General features: G+C 57.2%; 2 protein-coding genes across 3 annotated transcripts; both read right to left on the minus strand.

Moving 5' to 3' along the window:
- Nucleotides 1-598: 598 nt before the first annotated feature.
- Nucleotides 599-8,424, minus strand: RPS6KL1 (ribosomal protein S6 kinase like 1). Its single transcript, XM_054275245.1, has 10 exons — nucleotides 8,187-8,424; nucleotides 7,774-7,898; nucleotides 6,839-6,931; nucleotides 5,998-6,045; nucleotides 5,146-5,278; nucleotides 2,902-3,798; nucleotides 2,020-2,109; nucleotides 1,786-1,868; nucleotides 1,412-1,507; nucleotides 599-1,286 (listed from the first exon to the last, which is right to left on the minus strand). Exons 1-10 carry the CDS (start codon nucleotides 8,422-8,424, stop codon nucleotides 1,176-1,178), a joined length of 1,914 nt encoding a protein of 637 aa, XP_054131220.1. The 3' UTR covers nucleotides 599-1,175.
- Nucleotides 8,425-13,688: 5,264 nt separating this feature from the next.
- On the minus strand, nucleotides 13,689-19,176 carry PGF (placental growth factor). 2 transcript variants are annotated; one of them, XM_054276161.1, is made up of 7 exons: nucleotides 19,148-19,176; nucleotides 18,618-18,657; nucleotides 17,808-18,004; nucleotides 16,297-16,373; nucleotides 14,621-14,650; nucleotides 14,468-14,530; nucleotides 13,689-13,777 (listed from the first exon to the last, which is right to left on the minus strand). In XM_054276161.1, the coding sequence occupies exons 1-7, from the start codon at nucleotides 19,166-19,168 to the stop codon at nucleotides 13,756-13,758; spliced, it is 450 nt and encodes a 149-aa protein (XP_054132136.1). In that variant the 5' UTR covers nucleotides 19,169-19,176; the 3' UTR covers nucleotides 13,689-13,755. The 2 variants fall into 2 exon arrangements, with proteins under 2 accessions (XP_054132136.1, XP_054132135.1); XM_054276160.1 differs by lacking the exon at nucleotides 19,148-19,176 and adding an exon at nucleotides 18,809-18,874.
- Nucleotides 19,177-23,071: the final 3,895 nt, after the last annotated feature.

Genomic DNA, 23,071 nt, shown 5'->3' on the forward strand with positions numbered 1-23,071 from the left:
AGCGTGAGGGGTGCTGGGAGAGGAGGGCCAGAACCGAACTGCTGCCATTGCCAGCTCATCCTTGAGCCTGTGGCTTTTTCTTACACCACTGAGCACAGCAGCCTCCACCTTGGGCTGTCAGCAGACACATGTGTCTGTGCTTTTTCTTTAATCCACAATCTGTACATGTGGCCTCCTTCCCTCTGTGCTGGCTCTCAGAGTTCCCCCCCTTTAAACCCTCACTGTGTGGTCCACCAGGGATGAGGGTGCTCAAAGCACGGTTGACAGGGCTGCTGTCCTGCCAGGTGAAAGGAGCACCCAGTATGGAAGGCTGGAGCCACAACACCTAACACTGAAAAAGGGCTGGAAGAGAACCCAGGCATTTCTCCCACATCTGAGCTGCAGCCAAACAGCTGTGCAGACCTGGCAGGCTGTGAGACAGGCAGCAGCACAAGGACAGAAGGCCAGGCACTCTGCCACCTTCTGGGGTTTGGCTGCAGGGTGCTCATGGCTGGGGGCGACACCAACCCAGGGCTCCCAGGCAGGTTTCAGAAACACAGCTGGGGCTCTCTGTCACTCAGCAGGCTTGGCCTACACCTGGCTGATGCAGCTCAGAAAGAAAAGGACAATTCTCTAAGTGATACTGAGTAGTTTATTTTTTTCAGAGGGCCAGGGGGAGAAGAGCAGAGGGCTCCTTGTGTCACCCCTGCAGCAGGGATGACCCACACACACACACACACATGCAGTCAGGGAGGGGCAGAGACCACAGGCTTGGGCTCCAGCCAGCAGGGCCCAGGGGGGCTGCATTTGAAAGCCACAAAACATAACAGAGCAGGGGGGTCACTGGTAGCAGCAGAGATAAAAAACACAGGGAAGGAGTTCCAGGGCAGGGTGCTGAGCTGAAGAAGAGATGCCCCAAGACCCAAGAGGGAGAACACCACCACTTCCTGGAGGTGCACCCAGGTTCCTGTTCCCCCAGGGAGGACCTGGAGAAGACAGGCCCAGCCTGACGCCTCCTCTTTGGAGATGGAGCAAACAGAAGCAGAGACAGAAGGACATGTAAGGCTGCAGAACCTCGTGTGCCCCAGGCTCAGGGCAGCCCTCGAGGCAAGCCTTCTCCAGCAGCAGTGCTGCCAGTGCCAAAAGTGCCAGGGAAGCAGCCCAGGGCCCAGCTCCCTGGGGGAAGGAGAGCCTGCCTAGCCCACCAGCTTGTTCCAGGGGACTGTGCTGAAGAAGGAGTGAGACTTCAGCTTTGTTATGCCACCTCCTCCAGAGCCCAAGCGGCGTTTGGGATTGTACTGCAGGAGCTGCAGAGAAAAGCAATGGGACAGGAGGATGGGGAGAGGGGGACACTGGAAATAGTACCAGGCTGGACCCTGCCTTTCCCCAACCTCTATTACCATTCTCCTCCCCACCCACCCGAGCCCCTCACCTCAGTGAGCAGCGATGTAGCAGCCAGGCTGAGACCCTCTGGCAGATACAGCTGGGTGTGAGGCTGAATCCCTGATGGATGGTTTTGGGAGAGTGGCTGCAGGAAGCAGAGGGTGATGGTAAGCAGAGGCACCAAGGAGGGTTGGAGCACCCTGTTGAATCCTCATTGCCACGCAACCCCAGTCCTACACAGCAGCATTTAAAAGCCCTTAACACCCAGAGACCATGCACAGGCACTGGGAATCACATGTCTAAAGGAACCTGGCCAAGAACTGAGGTGCCAGCAGGGCACGGCACCCTCCCAGCCCCACACAGCAGGCAGCCCTTAAGCCTCCTCCTCCCCTGTCCTCCTTACAGAGCTCCTCAGCCTCTTACCACTCCTGTCAGCAACTCGTACAGGAGACAGCCAAAGCTCCAGCAGTCAGCTGCTTCAGTGGGCTCCATGATCCCCCCCACTTCTGCAGAAAGAGACAGAGGGGTTAGAGCTGGAGGCAGGGAGCACTAGTGACCACACTGTGCAGGGCACATCTCACTGCCTGCAGAAGTCCCCTCTGTCTAATTGGAGCCACTGTGCAGCAAGCTGGAGAAGCCAGGGGACACATCCCTTACCTGGAGCACTGTAGAGCTCTTCCCGTGCCTGGCTGCAGTACTGGGGCTCCACCTCTGTCCACTGGCCAAAGAAGGTGAGACGGACATGACCTGGAGAGCAGCACCAGAGTCAAAGGCAGGAAGCTTAGGAAAGACTGGGGACTCTGGTCATAGCACAAAGTCAAGCCATATCCCTGCCCCTGGGAGCAGCCAGGGCACTGGGGCCCTGTCACGCCCTGAGCACAGAGGAACTGAGCATCCCCTGGCACCACACACCCCTCTGCTGGCTCCCAGTGCTTGCCCCAGGTGCACAACAGGTGAGACTGCTTGGGCAGGCTCCGAGCTCCCAGATCTCAGTGCAGGCTGTGGTGAGGGACGAAGAAGGTTTTAAAGGGGAAGGGGGGGGGAGAAGGTTAGCTTTCTCCTTGTGCAACTCTCTGCATTTTTCTTAAGCAATTTGTAGCTCTCCAATTTGTCCCAGATGCTGCCAGCTGAGCAGGGACTTGCACTGACAGCAAGACATGGCTCAGAGGGATGGGACAGCTCCAGAACGTCCCCAGCAGGCAGTTACTATAAGCAGGGGAAAACTAACCCACAGGCACAGTCCAGCTGGTCTCAGCTTCCCCAGACTGGGATTTCCCAGGCAGCCAATCCCCATGTGGGAGCAAGGGCAATGCATTTCTGTGGCTATGGCCCTTGACTCCTGCTGCAGAGCCATCTCTTGTAATAATTACTTGGAAAACCTAAGTGAGATCACACTTCCAATTTCAGAAATACTAAACCTTCCCAGACTCCCGCCCTCCTCCAAAGCAAACACAAGAAAGTCCACATCTTCTGGAAATGGGTCAAGCAGCAGTCTCCCAGCTGGGAGACCAATTTCCTCCTCCTTGGGGCATTACCTACCAGCTGTATCAAGCAGCAGGTTCCTGGGGTTGAGGTCCCGGCACAATACACCCTGTTGGTGAAGTCCCTCCAAGGCCAGGAGGATTTCTGCTGCCCACAGCTGCACCTGCTCTTCCTTCACAGCCCACGCTCTCCGGCTGTGCCCATGGGAAGCCAAAGCCCTGCATTGTCCTGATGGTGGCTGTTTGCTGAGCCAGCCACAGGTCAGGCTTGCTCTCCAAGAGGGCTCCCACATGGCTGGGTCAGGCACACTGGGTTTGTCAGAGCTGGACAGGGCAACTCCTGCAGGAAGCTGCCTCTCACCCAGGGTCAGGAGGGGCTGAGCCTGGGAGGCCTCAGACACTTTCTGAGTTGGCAGTTGCCCTGCCCCTGGCTGGCCCCCTCTCACAGTCTTTGGTACAGGGACAAGCCCCTGGGGAAGCCTGGGGCCTTGTTGGGAGGCTGTTCTCTCCGATATGCAGCCTGTGCTGCTGGTTAGATCATTCCATGGGTAGACAACCAGGCCCTGGCCAGGGCATTTGGCTGACACTGCTGGAAAATGGTCCACACCATCAGACACAGTCTGTGTCACACTCAGATCCTGTCCTCCAGGTGCAGCCCCACTGCCACCAGCAGGAGCCAGGAGAAGCTGGCAGTGGTTCCCTGAGCCAGAGTCTGTGGGGCCGGGGGACTGCTCCTGAGGGAGTGAGGCATCAGTGTTTGCCAATGCTTGGTAGTTCACAGAGCCTGGGAGGCCACTGCCTGTCCAAACAGGGAGGATGGATACTTGGCTGCCACCCTGGGAGTTTCCCACACCATCCTCTGTGCCGTGGTGCTGGAGGGCTTGAATGGTGTTTGAATCGGCACAGTCCTGCTGGACACCGTACTTGGAGCGCAGGTGAGACCACAGTGTCCCCCCTGGAAAGCAGAAAGGAGAACAAGTGATGAGGCAGAAAGTATCCCTGGGTCCCCCACTGCTGACATGGCCCATTCAGGGGCCCAGGCCAAAGCCCACATAGTGGGGTCATGATGGAGCATCATAAATATCCCCAGCAGCAAAGTTCAAGTCCATGCAGAATGCACCCCCACCCTACAACACACTGTGCCCAATGCCACAGCATCCCTAGGACCTGGCACACCTAAGCCCCATTCCCTCCTCCTTTAGCAGCCCTCTCCCCATTCTACAGAGCCTCTTTGATCCCACCTCTGCCACTTCCATGTCACAGACAAGCAACACGTTCACAAATGCTCCTGACGCCACTGCCATCCCCACTTCCCCCTGAAAGCCTTTCCTTCCTGTGTGACAGAAATGCCAGAGAGCTCTCACAGCATGGCACGAGGCCATGGGTCAAGGAGCTAGAGCAGCAGACCCTGGTGTCCACAGCCTGTTGCCAGGGCTTCCCAGCCTCACTACATTCAGTGCTGGCTTCTTTCTGCAAACTCAGCCTATAGCAGTGCACAAGGAGTTGAGCCTGTTCTCCACATCAGCCTTTATTTGTCATTACTGGACTCCAGCTGCTGCTCCCTACACATCCATTCAACCAGCAGAGTAAATGAGCTCCATGGACAAGCCTCCACCTTGTCATACTTCTTCATCAGGATCTGGGACAGCCTCAAGTAAGCCTCCTCAATGTACCAAACCCCAGTATGCTCACTGCCCTCTAAGCCCTAATTTTCCATTCCCTCTCTTTGATGTGATCTCAAAATCTAGTCTCATCTTCTGTAACCAAAAAAAAAGTGTTTCATAAAGGTCTTGTCAAAAGATAGTTTTGTTCTACAACATTCAGGTGAACTACCTCACTTCGTTTTCCTTCTCCATCACCTTCCTGTTATGGTCAGACAATGCCAGTAAAATGGAGAGGTTTTTCTTTCCAAGATGCTGAATCACATCAACTTCATTACCCAAAGGCATGACTGCTCCTCCCATGAGGTACAGTGGCTCATCTCTCTAAAGACTGAGGCTGGTTTCTGTATAACACACCCACACACACACACAGCTTCTTTCTCCATATGGGTCTCCATAGGCCCATTTCTAGGTCACATCCCCAGCCAGTTCTTATCAAACCTCTGCAATTCACAGCTGAACTCCTCTGTTCACTAAGTCCCCAAGCCCTGGTACCTTCACCACCCTTCTGTGAAGAAGACAGCATACATTATCACCTTAACAAACGGTCCCAAAACAAGAGGAGAAACATACTTTGGCCTTTAAAGAAAGGGCAGTTTGGGATAAACCAGGATGCTTCACAGATGGATGTCCTCACTCACCCTGCACGTGCTCCAGATGGAGAAAGATGGAGTCCTCGCTCACATAGTAGCACAACAGCTTGACCATGAAGGGGACCCCGTGAGGGATGATGGTCTGCCGCACACGGCTGTCAACGTGGGACTTGGGGAGGCTCTGAGGAGGGACAGGCAGATGGGTACAGCATGGCAGGGACTTGGACTCTGTGCAGCCTAGCACAGGTAGAATGTGCCTTCTGCCAAGCCCCATGGCTGCTCCCAGGTCACCCATGATGGAGCTCCCCCATCTGCACAAACTTGTGGCTCGTACAGCTCTGTCAGTGCCCAGCACCCAGCTGTGAGAAGGCATGGCTCTGCAGAGCTCTGCCAAGGTAGGACACTCCCCATCTGCACTGTGGGACCCACAGGGCACAGCTGCTCCAGAGCACTGACTCCTCTGCAACCACCCTGTTCCCTTCAGGAAGGAACCTGTCATCCCAACCCTTTCTCCTCCTCCCCTGGAAATGATGCTTCTCCCTCTCATGCCAGATCCTCCTTGTCCAGTTAATGAAGTACTTCATTGTTAGTTCCAAGGACACTGAAAAATACTCTAGGACTTGTAATGAGCACCTCTCACAACCTGTTTCAGGGGTTGACTCAGTTTCACACAGACTTGAAGTGTTAGAAGTCAGAGAAACGGATGACCAAGGAGAACCACTTCCCTTCTGATCACAGAGGGTGGTTGAGGCAGCCAAAAGAAGATTTTTGAACCATGAACTTCATCCAGCCTCTGAGAGCTGCTATTTGTAATCCTCTCATCTGCCCCAGCCATCAGCTTGGACAAGGTGGCCCCAGGCTGAGAGGGAGAAGCAGGCAGATGGAACTGAAAACACCCACCTTGAGTATAAAGGTCTCACCAGTGGCTGGATCCTGGACAATCTGCACCTGGGACAGTACATACAGAATGGTCAGAAGTGGTGACCCAACACACAGCCTACAGGAATGACCCAAGGGTCTCATCTCTGGAACTGTTACAAACTCCCACCCAACTGGAAGAGTTTTGTGAGGCTCAGACCCCTATTTTTGAAAGGCAAAACACAGGTAAATGGGCAAGGAGATAGCCATGAAGCCAAGAAGCAGGAATTAAACCAAGAGGAGGCTCCCATGCCAGTTTTACTTCCTTCACACTGAAGGGTTTCACAGTGCTCTTTTTGGACTCAAACTGGGCCTTGGCAGGACAGGAGGATCCCATCAGCCCTGACAAACTGAGGTGTGTGAACAGCAGTGGAGAGCAATGTGCCATGTGTGTGGATACAGTAAGCCTGGCACCTTCACTCCAAGATAATGAACTTCTAATTAGTTTATTTCCAGACAGTTCAGCTTTTGCTGAAGTCTAGATTACCCACAGGAGTCCACCATTGTGGCACCTGGGCATAAAACACAATTCCAAATGTGGGAAAGAATGAGGTGCATGAACCTTCCTGTCAATATCTTGGGAGATATGGTAAGCAAAAGTGATAGGAACATTAACAGATTTCCCAATCAACTCCTTAAGGGGTCTTGAGTCCTCTCCTATGAATTTTTCTGGGTGGGAACGGTGTGGATGGGTACCCCAACATCGCTTGATGGATGTGCGGAGGGTGGCACCCCCATTCCAGCTGCTAGGACCCTCCAGCTTATGCTCCCTCTGGCTCTGGTCTAGCCCCAGCCTTACCCTCCCTCCAGGTGAAGTCATTACCTTATCAATCACTCCCACAACCTTGCACCGTCTCAGGTTCTCCACTGCCGAGCTCAGTGTCCTGATGGGCCGGAAGCGCAGGCTGCTGTAGCCCTGCAGGGTGGTAAGGGAAGAGGAGGTAGGACCTAGAAATGCTGTTGTTCATTACAGTGGGTGAAAAAGGCCCCTGCATTTTCCAGAGTACACAGAAATACTGCCCAGCTGGTCAACATGCAAAGAAAACACTCCAAAGGCCATGATTCATTTCTAACATCAGCTGAGCCATTTTCTTGGCCAGCCCCTGGATTTCTATATTTTCTAGGGAAAGCTTGCACTTGCAGCAGATTTAAAAATCACACCAAAATTTGAAGCTAGACCTGGACTGTTTCAACATGAAGGGGATCTGTGTGAAAGGTAGTTGTCTTTCTCCCTGCATTCTTCCCGCTAGGGTCTGACCTTGCCCTGCCTCACTCTCCTCTCCCTTCTTTAACCACCTCCTTTTCACAACGCAGAAAGCAGCCACTGCCTTTGGTTTCCATACAGATGGAAACGATGACAGATGGGAAGAGGACATTTCTAACATTTGACAGGGTGGTTCCCTGTAGTGGTTTCAGTCTCCACAAAAATGTCCATACCTACTATGGGGACAGCAAGCTAAGAACACACACTTTGGAGGGTGGGGTCCTGGGAGCACCCTGGGCAGCCTGGGCCCACCTCGGCTCCTTGATCCAGGCAGGGCGAAGAGCGGCCAGCTCCTTTGCAGCCACTGGCAGGCCAGGACCCTCGGTAGCTCCGTGTGCCTGCCGTTTTCTCCACACATCTTAGCGTGGTATCTGGCAGAGGCAGACGTGGAGGACCACTGGGGCTGCTTTATGTGCGTGTCCCCATCCCCACCCCGTGTCCCGGTGCCCCAGCACCGCTGCCGTCCCCCCGCGCGGCCCCACGCCAGCCCTCACCGTGGCGGCGGTGCTGCCGCCCCCCGCCGCCCGCTGCAGGTGGCAATTGAAGATTTCCTCGGCGCGCCGCAGGTACTGCGTGATCTTCCGCTTCACGGCCTCCCGCCGCTCCTTGTTGGGGTCAACTGCGGCCGGGGCAAAGGGTGGCTGTGAGGGGCCTGGCTCGGCCCCGAAGGACTGGCCACAGTCCCCCGGGGATGCCCCAGCCCTCTCGCCCTCCTCCTGCTAGGGATGCACTCCCTGGACAGATGCCCCAGTGCCCTCAACACACCCCCTAGCGGGATTTTCCCGTCCCCTCGTCATTCTCCCTGCAGGGATACCTTGGCCCTCTCACAGGTATGAATGCCCCGGAGCCCCGGCTGGTGTCCCCGGAGGGATGCCCCGGTCCGCCGCCCCCGGGAGGCCGCACACACCCTGCACGCCGCGGAGCAGCACGTCCACGCCGTTCTGGTAGTGGTTGAAGGCCTCCTCGTAGTCCTCGCTGACGTCGCGCTCCAGCGCCAGCCGCAGCTGCCGCGCCGCCTCCACCAGGTAATCCCGGCGCCCGCCGCCCTCGGGCCCCGCCGGCACCACGCGGCCCCGCAGCTGCCCCAGGTAGACGCGGGCCTGCGCCAGGGCCCGGGAGCAGGGCTCGGCCTCCGCGCGGCTCATGGCGCCGCCGCGACACCGCCAGCGGGCAGCGACGCCCGCCCCGGCCCCTCCGCTCACCCGCGGGGCCCCCCCGGCACGGGCCCCGGGCCCCCAGCCCCGCCGTGCCGCGCCCGGGCAGCGCCGGCGCCTGCATCCCCCGGCGCCGCCGGGCGGAGCGGCAGGGGCGGGCCGTGCTGATTGGCCGCGGATGAGATCATCATCATCATCATCATCATCATCGCCCCAAGCGGGGTCCGTGGCCGGGTCCCCCCGCCGGGGTCCCGCCCCCGCCCGAGGCAGGCGCTCCACCTCCTCCTCCCCGTTAACGCGCCGTAAGCGTCGCTGCACTTTCTTTATTATCATCCTTATTCACCATTAATTGTCCTTAATTAACCAAGCTCCCGTTCATTAAATTGTGTCTTCGCAGTCGTGTTTCCTTCCTCCCATAACGCTTAATTAGCAGTGTTTTAATTAGCCTTTGTTGCTGCCGTCCACCCGACAGGTGCACCCATTCCAGCAGCTCCCCACTGCCCCAGTTACGATAGTGAGTATCTTGCCACTTCATCACGGCCAGCCCAGGGTACCCTGGCCCTTCCCGATTTCCTCTTTCAGATGAGTGCCGTTAGCCCTGACACTGAGCTCTCAGCCTGACCTTCTACCAGCTCTTGCAGACTCTTTGGGTTTTACCAACTTACTCTAAATGTGCAGCACAGGGAAGATCAGCACAAGTGCATTAAGGTGCACCAAAGTGACAGCGTAATCGATATCCCAGCTGGTGGTAAACAAATGCTTTGTGTGTGAAAAATACCAGTCTTTGGCTTATCATGGAAACATGTATTCCTGTCCAGCTGGTTTGCTGTGTTTGTGGGATGGTTGGTCCCAGACTAGACAACTTCCTTACCACTGGCATGGCAGGGGACCTGCAAAGGGAGAAGGGCTGGAATGAAAGCTAAGGGACACCCTTGGAAAAACTGTGCTAAGATTGCCTGGGAAGAGGGAGGCCCCTGCATCTCTGTCCATCCCTTGCTCACCTATGTGCATGTCCCACTTCAACAGGAAATGATCCTAGGATGGGGGTTTTCATTCTGTCGGGAGCTGGCCCTGTGCTGTGCCATCACAGCCACACCAGCCTGGTCAGGCACTGTGTCCAGCCCCTGCTGGACCTGGCACTTGCTGTGGGGCTGGCAGAGGGGGCCCCCCTTTGTGCCAGGCCTGTGGTTACCCTGTACACACTTGTAGGGGTGTCCCTGGGCTCAGGTGCCCTGGGCAGCTCCTGTGCACAGCCCAGCCTGTTAACAACAGCCCAGGGCAGTAAAGCCTGTGCCCACAGCTCAGCATCCAGCATCAAACACTGCCTCTCTTACAAAGACCATTTCTTTGGGAGTATGAAAGTATTAGCTGTGCCTCAGAGGGCAGGTCTAGGAGGATGCAAAGCCATCTGCTTTATAAGACAACTTGCTGCCCAAACACAATTGATGTGCTTGGTTCTTTGGTTTCTTCTCAAAACACTTCCAGATTCCTTTTCCAGCCTCTGCCTAACAGAGACCAATTTTTTCTGCCCAGCCTATTTATACCCCACAGTCTTTGTGGTCTTTTAATTCCCACCAGAGACTGGAGGCTCCTTCTTGAAGTGAAAAGTCTGAGCAGGCAAGAAGTGAAGGACAGCCAGGGATGAGAGCAGGGGTGCTGCTGGCACAACTCGCCTGGCTTCAGCAGATCTGCGTGGGCCTGGAGAGGACAGAGCACAGGAAAACCACAAAATCCAGCACAATCTATCTGTAGAGTGGTTTGGATATTGAGGTGATGGTGGCAGGGAGATGTGGGAAGAGGAGTCGCCAGGAGGGTGCAAAACTCAGTTAAGTTCTTCATTAAACATCTCTGGAGCGGCCAGAAGAGAGCGAGTCAAAGGCATCAGCAGGAAATGCCTCAAGGATGCTCCTGTGAGCAAAAACCTTGCAGGGGAAGAAGATTTGTACCAGCCCTGAGACACAACTGCCTTTACCTGTGGGCTTCCAGGTTTGCATGTCAGTGCTGGATAGAGTCCCTTGAATTTAGGGGATTACTTTTAGATTAACCTGTTGAAGAGCTTGTGCTCCTTGTTGGGAAGTGGGAACTGCCAAAGCAGAACCAGCACAGACAAAGAGTAGGGAGAGGAGTGAGAGCTGCCTCTTTTCTCACAAGCTAAAACTGACACATGAGAGCTGGCAAAAGCTTAAAATACGCTGAGACTGCAAACAGCATTGGCTTCAACAGGCAGGATTATGCCAAATTTTGTGAGGGTGCAAAAGACTTATAAGTCACAATCATGAAGTTAAGACCTCAGTGTTTCTTTATTTGTATGGAGACATGTGGGAGACCTGTCTGGGCATGGCTGGGAGATGCTGCTGGGTGGCAGAGCTCTGATGGCAGCCTGTGCTCAGGGACACCAGAGGTGACAGGGAAGCTTTGACATCAGGGCTTCATCAGCTACAATGCTACATCTCTGGGCCAATGCCCACATCATCTTTACAGTTACTTCCCAAAAAATGTAAAATATTTTTCCTGATGCATGAGGCTGCCTTATGTTTTGTCTCCCTATAACTATCCTCCTAAACCATCTTGCTGCAGCTCCTAAAGCCTTATTAAACAAACCTTTGCCCTGTAAGGCTGGAAGGCACAGGGAGCCCAGGGACACTGATAACCCAGTGGTGTGTTGTTCCTGGTCTCTGTGGGACAGCTGCAAGGGGTACTCGGGCAGGGAAGGGATGAGAGATTTGGGAGCACTGGGGCTGGACCAGGTTTTCTGCCTGTCCATGGTGGATGCTGCTGTCTCTGGGGCTGGGGTATGTCAGGGTCCCTTCACAAGGGCACCTACAGCCCTGCATGGTAGTACCTGGGCACATGGGGTTCTGTAGATGTAGCTGATCTTGTCACAGTGCTCACACTTCTGCTGTGGCCAAAGAGAGCTCCCAGGAGCTCGTGGTATAAAAAAAGCTACAACAGGGACCACACAGAGGGACAGGCAGACAGTGGTGGGTCCCCTCGAGAGGAAACACGGGCATTGGACACAAGCCCTGAAGCCAGGAAGCCTCTGTTCCTCAGAGCAGCAGTCCCCCACCCTGATCCTCATCCTTCCATTGGGTGGGAGGTCCTGCTGGCAGTCCCTGCCACCCTGGAGAGAGGAGGGTCTGAGGACTCTCCCCTCTGGCAGGGACAGGGAAAGGAGCTAGCACTGCCCTGGGCATGTGATGCCTGCAGCAATCACAGGAACTTCATGGGCTAGGGCTCATTAGGTTCCTGTTACCTCCGTGAAGCTGGAGAGAGCCCCTGACAGCTGGAGCTGCAGCTCCCAAACCTCTTGTGTAAGTGATGTTTGCCCTTGCTCCAGACCTGCCCCAGCTATTCTGCTCATCACAGCTGCAGTCATGCAGACAGCCACATCCCTCCTAGCACTCACATTCTTGCTCTCTAACACCCCATGCCATGGGAGGAGCAGGGGACAAGGCCACACACTGCACCCAGGTGATGGAGGGAGAGAAGCAACACAGGGGTCTGGCCCTGCCACGTCTGATGGGCAGAGCTGCCTGGAACACCTCAGTGCCAGGCAGTGGCCAAAGAGACAGCAGACACCAGGAACTGTGTACAGGAAAAGCCACTGTGTGTTAGTGTGTTTGAATTTGTTTTAATCCTAATCATGAGTCTTGATAAACTTATTTTTATTAATTAACATACTTGATTTATGTAGCTTCCTTTTTTAAACATGTAATACTACCGGGGTATTAAAGACAATACAGAAACCATCACATACATCCTCAAGTGCTGCACTTGGTTCTCCTTGGCCTCAGAGCAGAGCCAGCCAGGCAGAAATGACACACAGTGACAGGGAAAGCCTGTGTGGACCAGGCCAGCACATGGTCCACACAGACTTTGAGCAATGTGGGAAGGGGAGCAGCAAGTTCCCCTCATCTGTGAGGTAGTGAAGGAGGAACTTCATGGGCTATTTTTGAGGCAAAGGCCATGTAGGCTGTGCTCCAGGATACTGTGGATGCCTGGAAATGGGATCCAAAAGGGATCCAGCAAGCTCCTGAACGATATGCCCAGCTGCACAATTACAACTCACACAGTCAATTCCCTGCTATTTGATGGCAGTATGCAGGTTCACATAACCTCAACACCCACCTCCAGCTTCCCCTGGCAGGGATCTGCCCTGTCCCCATGTCCCCAGCCTCAGGCAACACCAGCATTATGGCTTGGAGAGTCATAATGTAACCCCTACCACAGGCAGCTCTGTCAGGTGTGGCAAGAAGCCACCTTGGACCCCAGTTCTTGCTGAGTTGGGCTTCACTCTTGTTCCTCAGAGCAGGATAAACCACAGGTCCCATCATTTAAGGATAACCTTGAAACCTTTGCAGATCTTGCCCTCCGGTCTTTTGTTTGAAGCTTTCAAACAAAAAAAGAGAAGGGGTGAGCACAGGATGGGCAGGGTGAACAGGGAGAGGTACCAGTCCCACTCTGTGCTGTGGAGGGGAAGGGCAGCTCACACAAGGGTCTCCCAGTACCCAGCTGAACTCCAGCACAAGGATAGTCCGCAGCCCAGGGAGCAACCTGCTGGTTGCCCATCTCCAGCATCACAGCAAGGGCAGTCCCTTGGTGCTGCAGGATTGGTGATGGGGACAAACCCTGGGTCACTGCCCTATTCCAGCCTGAGTGGGCGCCCATGGGGAAGTTCCCTGCCTTGTTGGAAAGCAGACAGGAGCTGCCAGCTCCCATGTCTGACCAGCTTTTATTGAGCAGGGCAAAGCTGAGATGCAGCTGTGAAAACATGAGGAGCCCAGTTCCCTTCTGTTCCCAAGCAGAACAGCTTCCCAGGCAAGATCCCTGGCACCTGCCCCGTGCCAAAACGGACGGATGCAGCCCTACAGCCTTGCCTGCCCCAGGTTTCCTTCCTCCCCAGCTGCAGAGCACTGGCAGGACAGAGAAGTTTTGCAGGTGCAGCCCTCTGAGCCATCTCCACTCACTGCCACATCATGCTGTCCTCCCCAGCCAGTTCCAGCAGCACATGCACCAGCTTGGCTCCTCATTGTCCCTAGAATGTCCTCAAACACCAGCACACTGCTTGAGGTCCTCATCTTCAGCCCCAGGCTTGGTCACAAGTCCTTTTCTCTTGCTGCCAGTTGGGCAGATGGGGCAAGGGAGTCCTTGGCGCCAGGCTGTGCTCCCAGCAGGGCCAAGCAGGAGTAACAGTCAGCTCTTCCGTGCTGGAGTCCTGCTCCCGCTGCAGCTCGGAGGGACACGGCTCCGCAGTGCCCCGTGCTGGGGACAAGGGCAGCTGGCTCGGCCCATGGTGGGAGCGGGGTTGGGGCAGGGCAGGGGCTACCTGCGGGGTGTGCCACACCTGCAAAGAGAGCAGGGCACGGGGTGAGCACTGCCAGCACGGGACCTCACCCGCTCTGCCCTGGGCCCCCCTTTGTGCCTGGGAAACACGAGTGCAGGGCAGGGCCTGCAGGCAGCCTCCTCGGGGGAGCAGTGAGGGTGGTGGGGCTGCTGCCACTGCTGAGCCCCAACAGCAGCCTCCACACAAAAGGGGGGAATGCCACAGCAAACTGCTGGCCACAGGTGTCACACCTCAAAAGTGTGTCCAGCCTGTGCTGTGACAGCAAGGAGTTTGAGAAAGTGAGATAAAGGATGGAAAGAGTAGAGTAGCCCAAACAATAATCAGTCAAGGACAGCAGTAAGGACACAACTGGCAGCAAGATGAGGCTGAAACTGGAAATTCATGGATCCATGAAATTCAGCATGGTCTGTGATGGCAATAGAGCAAAACACCATCAAGTCACCAAGCCCATCCATCCCCATTCTGCCCAGCCTTGAGCTGCTGAGCCTGGGGACTACCAGGTACCTCCTGATTCTTCGGCAGGAGGCCTGTTTCCCCACAGCCACTGTCCCCTCCTGCTTACTTCTGTGTCTGCTCTGCACAAACCCTTCACTGCTCACAGTGTCAGTAAAGATCTAAATGCTTAATGAAGACACATCCCAAGAAAATTAACCCAGAAGACACCACCCATACCTGCGCCTGCTCACTTACAGTTCACAGTCTTTCCGTCCCTTCTTGTCTTGTCTTCTCTTACCTCGGCCCTTGGACCTCCTCCTTCAGAAGGAAAGCACCACAAGAAGGGCTGATGAGTGGGAGATGAGACCCACAATCCCAGCCAGTAACAAAGCCCCTGGTGTCACTCACCTTCCCAACCTCATCAGGTCCTGCCGGGGCCTGCAGATGGGAAAATGACAGAGAGAAATGGTTATTGGGCAGTGCTGCATGTTGAGCTGCAGGAGCTGGCCCCGGGACATGCCCAATACACTGCACAATCTACCTGTCATCATTCATGTTTAAAACAGACAAAATAGCTCTTCTCTTAACTTTATCAAGCCCTCAGTCAGGAGCTGATTGCAGCAGGCAGAGAGCAGGCAGAGACACCACAGGGGCTGGTTGGCTTGGGGGACTACCCTGGGGGTGTGACATTTTGCCAGTGAGGCTGGAAAGGGCAAGCTCAGCCTTAGCTGCTCCCAGTGGCAGCTTGTGCATCCCATAGTGAAACAAGGTGCAGCATCCTGAGTGACAAACATGGGGGATTTGCTGCAAAGTCCTGGTGGTGGGTTCTCAGCCATGACCTACCTCCCCTGTGGGCGTCACAGCCAGGACCTCTGCCATTCCTACACTAACTACAGAAGGCAGTGATGTACAGGTGTGGAGAGCAGATTAGGAAGAAGCCAAAAACTGCTACAGAGGGCAGCCTGCACAAGTGCTCATAGGAGATCCCCTGAAAGTTACCCTAGAGAGGAAAAGCACAAAAGGCTTAGGAAATTCCCTGCATGGGAAATAGCTGGAAGCAGAGAAGGAGGCAAGTAATATATCTGCTTCTTCCCACTCTGCCTTCTGCATCTACTGACAGACAGAGACCGTGTGGAGCTGGGTCTGCTCCAGTACAGCTGCTCGTAAAACTGCAGGGGAATACCAGTCTGGGAACCCTCAGGATCTTCTTCCAGGAAAGGATCATGTCTAATGGCTGCCCAGCAGGACACTCATCCCCCAGTTTTCACAATACTAAATCACCCTGGGATCATGATGAAGAGTGATGACCAGGGCCCCCCATGCAGGCAGTGCTGGAGTCTCTATGGCAAGGACCAGCTGCAGGCAGCACCAGAGCTGCTACCACAGCACTGCAGAGGCCCCATCCTGCCCAGGCTTTCACCACTTTTGGGACACAGTGAGCACCCCAAGGGGTTGACAGGCACCAGCAGTCTGTGGCAGGCAGGTGCTGTGCATCCATTCCAGGCCAGCACTGCATATCCAGGCCAGGCTGGCACTGTGTGTTTTAGGCTTTCATTTGTTGGCTTGGATGTAAACCTCTGCTGTACCCCCAGGTCTGTATGGGGTAGCCTCCCTTAAATGGTGGCCCAAGACTCAGCTGTTGAGCTTTCTCTTTGGGCCACAGTCACATCTAGGCACGCCAAGCCACGGAGCTCCCTGCAGAGCCACCACCCTGAACATGCTAACACGCACCAAACTGCTGCCACAGAGCCACCAGCCTTGCTCCATTACCCACAGGCAGATCCCCTGGCTAAAGAGCATAGACCAGGCATGCCAAGGCAGCTGCAGGGGTGGGGGGCACAGCCTGCAGACAGTGCACGGTGCCTGACCTGTGTTCACAATGGCACGCACCCCATCGTCTGCGGGGAGCAGATGCAGAGCTGTGCTGCAGCCTGCAGCTGGACAAGGGCCACAAGCACCTGCAAGCCCCAGTGCAAAGACAGCAAGAGGGGTGCCAGCCCAGCCAGGGTGCCCAGAGGGTGCCCCTGCTCCACACACAGGGAGAGCTGGCAGGCTTGCTCGTGCTGGACCCCAGGAGTCCCTACCTGCACTCGCACTGCTTGTGCTCGGTGAACGCCATCTCCACATAGGGTGCCTCCCCGTTTGGCTTTATCTTCAGGAGCTGAAAGAAGAGCAAAGGTTACTTCTCAGGCAGTGGCAGGAGGGGGCTGGAAAGACTCCCGAGCCACTGCCTTGCCACCCCAGGCTCTTGGGAAGATGCATGTCTAACCTGTTCCTCGGGACCTCCAACAACAGAGTCCACCTCCACACGTAGGCAGCACTGGCCAGGCCCTGCTGCCCCGGCAGCTTGGGAGGCTCTGAAAGTGCCACCCCTTGTCTTCAGGGCTTTAATTTAAGTCCCATGGCCTTGGGAGTTCCCAGCCTTAGAAAAGACTTTTCAATCTCTAACTTTCTGGACAATTTTCACATTTCCGACCCCTTTGCACACCTCCCTTCTCTGACGGAAATATCCTTCCAGTCGTGTTTTTCAGGCCAATCCCACTGCTACTGCCTCCTCCTGGACACTTCCTACAGCACTGAGTTAGAATTGACTGGAGTCAGTACCACAGTGCCTCCCCAGCCCAGGGGTACAGGATTTGCAGTCACATGTCACAGCCCAGCCTGAAGTTCAGGTTGGACATCCAAGGGCCTTACAGGATACATTCATCATTCTGTGATCCCCACTAGCCCCTGCGGATGCGTCTGGCATTTCCACCCTGCACACAGCAGCAGGATCCCTCCCATAGAGGGAGACCTGTGCTTGGGGAGCTGCCTCCTGCTCACACCAGGCTTTTGATCCATCCCAGCCAAGAGCTTTTTGCCATCCTGCCTTCCAACACACTTTCAACCTCAGAGATCAAAATCACTGGTGGTTTATTGCAGGCATTCCCTAGTCCATCATCCATGGCAAAGCAGAGGATTTCCCTGGTCCCTGCAGGATCAGCAGGTTGATCTCTGGCAGTTCAGTGCAGGGGCTGCAGTGTGAGGACAGCTGCTGCCTGGTACATGGGGAAGAGTTGAACATCCCAGGACCTCCCACCCTGCATCTCACAGCTCACACAGTGGTGACTGAAAACGCGGCTGGCTCAGCCCTTCATGCCCACCATGCTCCAGTGTGGGGGCATCCATGTCAGCACCACCCCGAGCAGCACCTTAAAGAGGAGAGCCTCACTCTCCCTTGATACAAGGGTAGTACCTGCTGTGTCCCAGCAGGCAGCCACGGCTAATGAACACCCCCCAGCCCCACCACAGGACAGGAAAGGTCTGGAAAAATGACAGCGATGAGCGAGACAGACCACACAGAGAGAAGCCAGGGAAGGAGAGAGTGAGGCCAGTACCACCAGGGGTGACACCTGACCTCAGGGCCGAGCCCAAAGAGCAGGCAGAGGGACCCGACTGGCTTGGCTCTCATTTCAGCAGTTGTAAGTCCTCTCCCTCGCTAGCCACACTGCTACAATGCCTAGAGGATGCAAAGCTGCTAGCTCACTTCCCGGCGCTGGTGAGCCCCCCTCCAGCCGTGTGGCAGCCCCGGCCCCGCAGCAGCAGCAGCTCGTACCTGCATGGTGACCGTGCTCGTCTCCACGGGCACGCAGCGGAGACCCTCGTCCCCACAACAGCCTCCGCAGCGCTGCAGAGAGACGCAGGAGGGTCTGAAAATGTACTCCACCTCGTTGGGGAATTCGGTAGTGACGTCCACCAGCTGCTCCAGAGGCCGGCAGAAACTACGATTCCAGATCTCCCGAAAGGTAAGGACTGCAAGAGACAGGGACTGCCAGGGGCGCCCAGCGCGGCAGAGCCCAGCCGGGCAGGTGCAGCAGCCGCGGGGGGGTCCTGCAGCCACCACGGAGCATAGGGAAGCAAAGGACCACTCTGTGCTCCCAGTAAGTCCGTCACTGTACTGTGCACATCACTGTGCGGGAGCTCACACAGCCGCCCCGACGGCTCTTTCTCCCTCTATCCGCCAGCTCGGTCTCCTGCCCCGGCTCTCGCTCACCCCCGAGCTCCGCCGCCAAGGGGCTCCCCCGCACCTCGCCCGGCCGGACAGCCGTCCCCTGGGCAGGGAGAGCTGAGCGGAGCTCTCTCACCCGGCACCCCGCATGCCGGCACGGGCGGGGCGGCACTCTCGGGACCGGGCTGCGCTCCGCTCCGGCCCGCGGCGGTACCCGGTGCCCGAGGACGGCTGGGGGCGTCAGGTTGCTCCGAGCCTCGGCACAGCTCCCGGCCACCTCCCCGGCTGTCACCACGGGGCTCCAGGGGTAACACAGCCCCGGGTAGCACCCAACGCGCCCCGGCCTTGCGCGAAGCCTTCCCTGGGTTGCTGCCCCCTCCCAGCCGCGGCACCGGCGGCCGCCCATTTCCAACTCACCGGGAGACTCCGTGCTGGCGGTCCCCCGTTCCTCCGGGGCCTGCAGGAGGGAAAGGCGAGCTCTGGGGGGGCAGCACGGGATGACCCCCTGCCGCCCCCCGCCCGGCGCCGGGAGGAGCCGTCCCGGCCCCCGCGGCCGCCCCGGGCAGCCGCACCGCGCTCCGAGCCCCCTCCCGCCCCTCGGCTCTCACCGGGGCGGGCGGTGCCCCCAGCGTCCCGGCCACCAGCAGCCGCAGGAAGGCGCCCAGCAGCCGCATCGCCGCCCCGGTACAGACTCGGCGCCGCCACTACCGCCCCGCCGCCCCCGGCATGCCGCCCCGCCGCCGGGCCACCGGCCCCGCCGTGCCGCCTCCGCCGCCGCCGGGCCATGGGAGCGCGCCCCGCTCCGCCGCCGTATTTCACCGCCACCGCCCCGCCGCCGCCCCGCCCCGGCCCCGCCGCGGGGCGGGAGCAGGTGCTGGCCCCGGCGGCCGCGGGCACGGCCGGTGCTCCCGGACGCGGCGGAGCCCTCTCCTCCAGCGCCCCCGCACCGCCTCCGGGCACCGCTCCATCGGGCTGTCCCGGCCCTTCCATTCACCGCCCCGTGCCCGGTGAATCCCCGGCCAGCGGGAACCACCGGGGTTGTGCTGGGCTTCTCGGCTTGCTGTTTTCGCTGCCCCATGCCCATCCACCCGTTCTGTGCCCATCTGCCTCCTGCCCCCATACAACAGCCCCTTTCCCACCATCCTCTTAATTCCTCTACTGATGCCCTGTTCCCACCCAAACTTCCCGTGCCTGTCCACCCATCCCCTTCCCCCTCAAGCTGCCCCGTGCCTGTTGCATCAGTCCCTGCCGCTGGACCCCTGCCAAAGGGTTTCCAGCCCCCTCAGCCTCAGGGACAGCATCCTGGTTCTGGTCTACAGCTCGGAAGGGAAGGGGGCACAGCAGGTCTTGGGTCAAACCCTGCTGCCAACCCAAAGGAGCTCTGTTGGCCTTTTCTGTTCTATTTTTAAGCCCCAGAGGCCAGGGAAGCTGGAACTGTGGGAGGTGTGATGAGATGCCGACAGGCAACACGATCCCCCGTGGGCTGCAGGTCCCAGGGAAATAACGAGCTCTGTGTCCGTGCCAGGATTCACGTCCTCCTGGGAGAGTGGGAAGGCTGCTTCAGGGCTTCCCTACCCAACACCATGTGAGGTCTGTCCCTGCAGCATGAGGATGCCAGTGATCCGCTCCCAGCCTGTGGGATCTGTCCCCAGGGGATGCAGGGCATGCCAGCTGCCTGTCCTCAGCCCTGCTGGGCCATGCAAGTGGCAGTGACTCAGGCACCAGCAGGAGCTGGGCTCAGTCGGGAGCTTCTAGGCATTGGTACCACGGAGTGTGTCACAAAGCTGCTGGAGCAAGGCCTGGCAAATTAGCATGGAGATGCTGCAGAGATAAGCACAGAGAACTCCCAGCCCCACCGCGGGGAGGGTGTGCTGCAGTTCATCACTCAGCACCAACGCAGCAGCTGCTGGGGCTGCTGTGGCAGTGGCAGTGCCTGTTCATGCTCCTTCTCCTGGCTGGGCAGCAAAAAGCAGGTAACATCCTTAAAGTGGTGACTGGAGCATGCCTGTGGTCTCCCTCTGCCACCCTACAGACCCTCCTGGGCCAAGGGGACCCCCCTTCCCACTTCCCCAGGGCTGGTTGTGAGATGGGGTGAAGAGAGCATTTCCTCCCACCCGAGAGCAGAGGCCGCCCTGAGCAGCAGCTGCTGCCAACTCACTGGACAGACAGAATCCTGTTATTGCAAAGACCGTGACCACACGGGGCCTCATGCCTGTCCTTGCAGGAAGGTCCCTTGGGGCCACCTCTCAGACACAAGGCCAGCCTCTGGCGCTGGAGCAAAGGGCTCTCCCCCAGGAGCTGTGTGGCTGGGGAGACCAGCCCTTAATTGCTGAGTGCAGTCCTGTTCCTGGTCTGAAGCTATTTCCTCAGAGGCCTTGGGCAGAGTTTACATTCCTGGGATGAGCATCCACTTTCTAGGCAGTGTGGAACAGAGACAGGAGAAGAGGAATAATATTTGGACACCGGTCACCTGTGATCAGCAACATCCTCCTGCATATGGGAGAAACATCAAGCCGGCTGGGGTCACAGCTGCTGGCTTTCCCCTGTGCCATGCTCCTCCCTGGGGGGCCAAATGTGCCCTTCCCCAGCTGCAGGACAGGGCTGGAGGTCGATGCTATAAATGCACCAGCATGTCCCTCGCGCCGCCCCCACTCGGCTCTGGGGAGCGCAGTTACGCATTTGGGAGCAAGGGACAGAGGAAGCTCAAGGAACCAGCCAGGGACATGAGGCAAACAGAGACATTTCCTTAAAGAGCAAATGCCTCCTTGCAGTGAGCCCTACGCAGTGGCTGCTGACTGGGAGCATCCCCTCGGATATGGCACTGCTGCCTGTGCTGCCTCCCTGCCCTGCTCACCGAGGTGGGTGGGGAATGATGGAGTGTCCTTGCTGTGGGTGAGCCCTGGCTGTCAGGTGGGGAAGGCCAGCCCTGACACTGAGCTGCAAGCATGCCATGGCACAGCCCTGCCAGCGAACAGGGTCACCTCTATGCCTCCTTCAGGGTAAGGGGGAAGAGCAGGGGCTCTGGCTGCCCAGGGGCACTGAAGGAGCCCAGAGCAAGCAGCTGCTCTTCCCTGCAAACCCCACCCTGCTCATTGCAGGCAAGGTCCCTTCTAAGCATCTTTTCCATAAAACAGCCCCATGTCAGCATCAGAGTTCTCTCACGGGCATCTTATACTCTGCAAAATCCCACCTTTGGCATCTCACATGGAAAAACCCAATAAAAACTTGTCTCTGCATCATTCTTAAACTGACTGCAGCCAGGGCCTCCTGTGTCACCCCTGAAGCCCTCAGAGAACACCTCTGAAATCCTCAGGGCATTATTTTTGTTCTGCTGCTATTTAGGACAGATAACTCAGTCTCATCAAAGCTATAGGCTTCTACCAAGGGAAGGGCCAGTCCATCCATGATCCAGTGCCCAGCACAGTCACCCTCTTGTGTTTGACCCCAGTAGGCAAGAACCCCACCAGCAGCTCCCTATATCCTGCATTGTGACGGGACTCCTGAGGTCAGAGCAGCATGAGGATATAGGGCACTGGGCTCCTCACACCTGCCATCATCCCAGAGCCCCCAGGTCTCACCGTCACTATTTCATTGGATTGCTTTCTCTGCTTCTGTGATCTCTTCTCTGAGAGTCTCCTAAGCTCCACTACCACAGAGTCAGTCCATGCTAGCACTGAGATAAACCAGTCAATCACCTGCAGTTTGTATCTCCGCAGTGAGAAAGAGGATGGGAATGGGCTGGCTGGGGCATCCCCAGCTCCAGCCTCTTGGCACAGGTAACCCAGGCCTCTCTCTCAGGGCACTGCTGCTGACTTCTGAGAAATGCAGGGATCTCCAATGCCCTTGCAGGCAAGCAGAGCTGCACCAATGACCCCTGAACAGTCAGGGCTGCTCCTCAAGGAAACAGCTTGCAAACAAGCTGCCTGGGCACCTGGGCCCCGAAGGACTCCTCAGAGCTGTGCTGCAGCAGCTCCAATTCCGAGATGCCCTCGGCAGCACATCCCCTGTCCCTGGCGGCTGCTGCGGTGGCGTCAGCGCCTGTCCCAGCCCAGGTGTGCAGGGGATGTGTTTGCCGAGGGGGAGGCTGACAATAGGGGGAAATGGGCCGGGCTGTGCACGCCGATGGTGGCGGCCTGCAGCCCCGGCTCGCGGCAGGCGGAAGCGTCCGGCCTTAGTCAGCGCCGGCCGCACGTGGCAGGAACTCTGCTGTTTGTTTGGGTTCCTGGGGAGGGGAGCTCAGCCTCCCTGGGGACCCACAGCCAAACCTGCAGGCACCTGACACTCCAGCTCCATGCTTGGGGACATCAGGGGCTGTTCCCCACGGGTCACGGGCACTGCAGGCTGGCCTAGGTCAGACGTGAGTTTTGGAGGGACATGGAATGAGCACCAGGACTGCCTGAGAGCACTCCAGGCAAAGAACCCAGGCAGGGGGAATCCTTGGCAAGCCTGGGCGCTGCTTTCAGACACTAATCCCTCGTGGGGGCAGGGACGATGCTACCAAGAAGGGTGTCCCTGAGAGTGCCAGACCCAAGCCCTGGTTTGGGTGCGTGCGGCCCTCGTCCAGCCAGCGTTCCAGGAACACATCAGCGTTGGCAGACCTAGTGCCACTCGCTCAGTGGCAGTGCCTGGGCAGCCCCATGCTGTGGGGACTGGCCAGGCCATGAGTGTTTGCAGAAAAGCACAGGCCTGGGGCAGGGTGACGCACTGGAGAGCCACACCACGGCCCCAAGCATACGTGGGTACCTACAGGTAAGCGTTCAGTCAGCAGCCCCGACAGTGAGCACAGCTACCATGCCAAAACAGCAGCCCCATGCACACCAAGTGCCTGAGACCAGAGCAGGAAGCAGAGACAGAAATCACAGCACAGCTCA

Source organism: Melozone crissalis, unplaced genomic scaffold (genome assembly GCF_028551555.1).
Source record: "Melozone crissalis strain CALT ecotype California unplaced genomic scaffold, PUWL_Pcris_2 ptg000018l_1, whole genome shotgun sequence".
In the NCBI taxonomy this organism is placed as follows: domain Eukaryota; kingdom Metazoa; phylum Chordata; class Aves; order Passeriformes; family Passerellidae; genus Melozone; species Melozone crissalis.